Source organism: Sinocyclocheilus grahami, unplaced genomic scaffold (assembly GCF_001515645.1).
Source record: "Sinocyclocheilus grahami isolate Dianchi unplaced genomic scaffold, SAMN03320097.WGS_v1.1 scaffold3519.1, whole genome shotgun sequence".
Lineage (NCBI taxonomy): Eukaryota > Metazoa > Chordata > Actinopteri > Cypriniformes > Cyprinidae > Sinocyclocheilus > Sinocyclocheilus grahami.
This window is the reverse complement of record NW_015508636.1, coordinates 10,614-11,548: the sequence shown is the minus strand read 5'-3', so window position 1 is coordinate 11,548 and position 935 is coordinate 10,614. Positions and strand designations below refer to the sequence as shown.

Genomic DNA, 935 nt, shown 5'->3' with positions numbered 1-935 from the left:
GTGTGTGTGTGTGTGTGTGTGTGTTTTAGGGCTGGTTAGCGGAGGTCGAAGGAAGGATGCCTGTAAAGAGTGACCCTCCACGGAGGACGAGTGCCCTGTACGAGACCCAAAACAGCACACCACCCACCACCAACAACAACTGCGCACAGGATAGAGAGAGGTACACACTCTCACACACACAACATTATCAAATAAGATTATTATTATTGTTCATAGTAACATATACATACACTTACAGTCAATTTGCAGTCACAGTACTTTGCAAACAGGTGCTATAGTTATTGTGTACGTGTGTGTGTGTGCGTGTGTGTGATGGAGCAGTCCGGATGGCAGTTATACAGAGGAACCGAGTTCTGAGGTCCAGAGTAAAGTCCAGCCCGAAACGGCGGAGTCTGGAGATGAATTTGATGATGCAGATGAAGAAATACTACCCACCATCGGCACCTGCAAAGCCCTCTACCCGTTTGAAGGTAATTCATGTATAAATGCATAATAAACCATATAAATACATAATTAAACAAAAATATGGGCTCCATTTCAAACCCTAGTGAGCTGCCTCACTGTGTTTTATCAACAAAGCACTTAAGTACTTAAGTAATAAAACCTCCAAAAAGTGATTTCTTCATATATGTGTAGGAACACTTTACAATAAGATTCCATTTGATTCCATTCCATTATAAATAATCATGAAAAATACTTGTTAAGCATTTCATTTTAGTTTGTTTGAACTTTTATTAATGTATCTATCAATGTATGAACTAACAATGAACATTTGTATTTTTGTTAACTAATAAATACTGAAAGTAAATTGTTAGTTAATGCATCAACTCATGTTAAGTAATGGAACCTTATAGTAAGTGCTACCATATTGAGGCCAGTAATAGTTTTTAAAGAAATTAATACTTTTATTCATCAAGGACACATTAAATTGATCA

At 37.0% G+C, this 935-nt stretch overlaps 1 protein-coding gene across 2 annotated transcripts in view; it reads left to right on the top strand.

Moving 5' to 3' along the window:
• The first annotated feature begins 33 nt into the window (after positions 1-33).
• Positions 34-935, top strand: part of LOC107576332 (formin-binding protein 1-like) — a 6,700-nt gene continuing 5,798 nt past the window's right edge. Inside the window, exons 1-2 of one of the 2 annotated variants that reach the window (XM_016262527.1) lie at positions 34-160; positions 322-470. In XM_016262527.1, the coding sequence (XP_016118013.1) occupies positions 57-160; positions 322-470 (253 nt within the window). In that variant the 5' untranslated portion in view covers positions 34-56. Of the gene's footprint in view, positions 161-318; positions 471-935 lie in introns of both variants that reach the window. The other variant, XM_016262526.1, reaches the window with a different exon arrangement.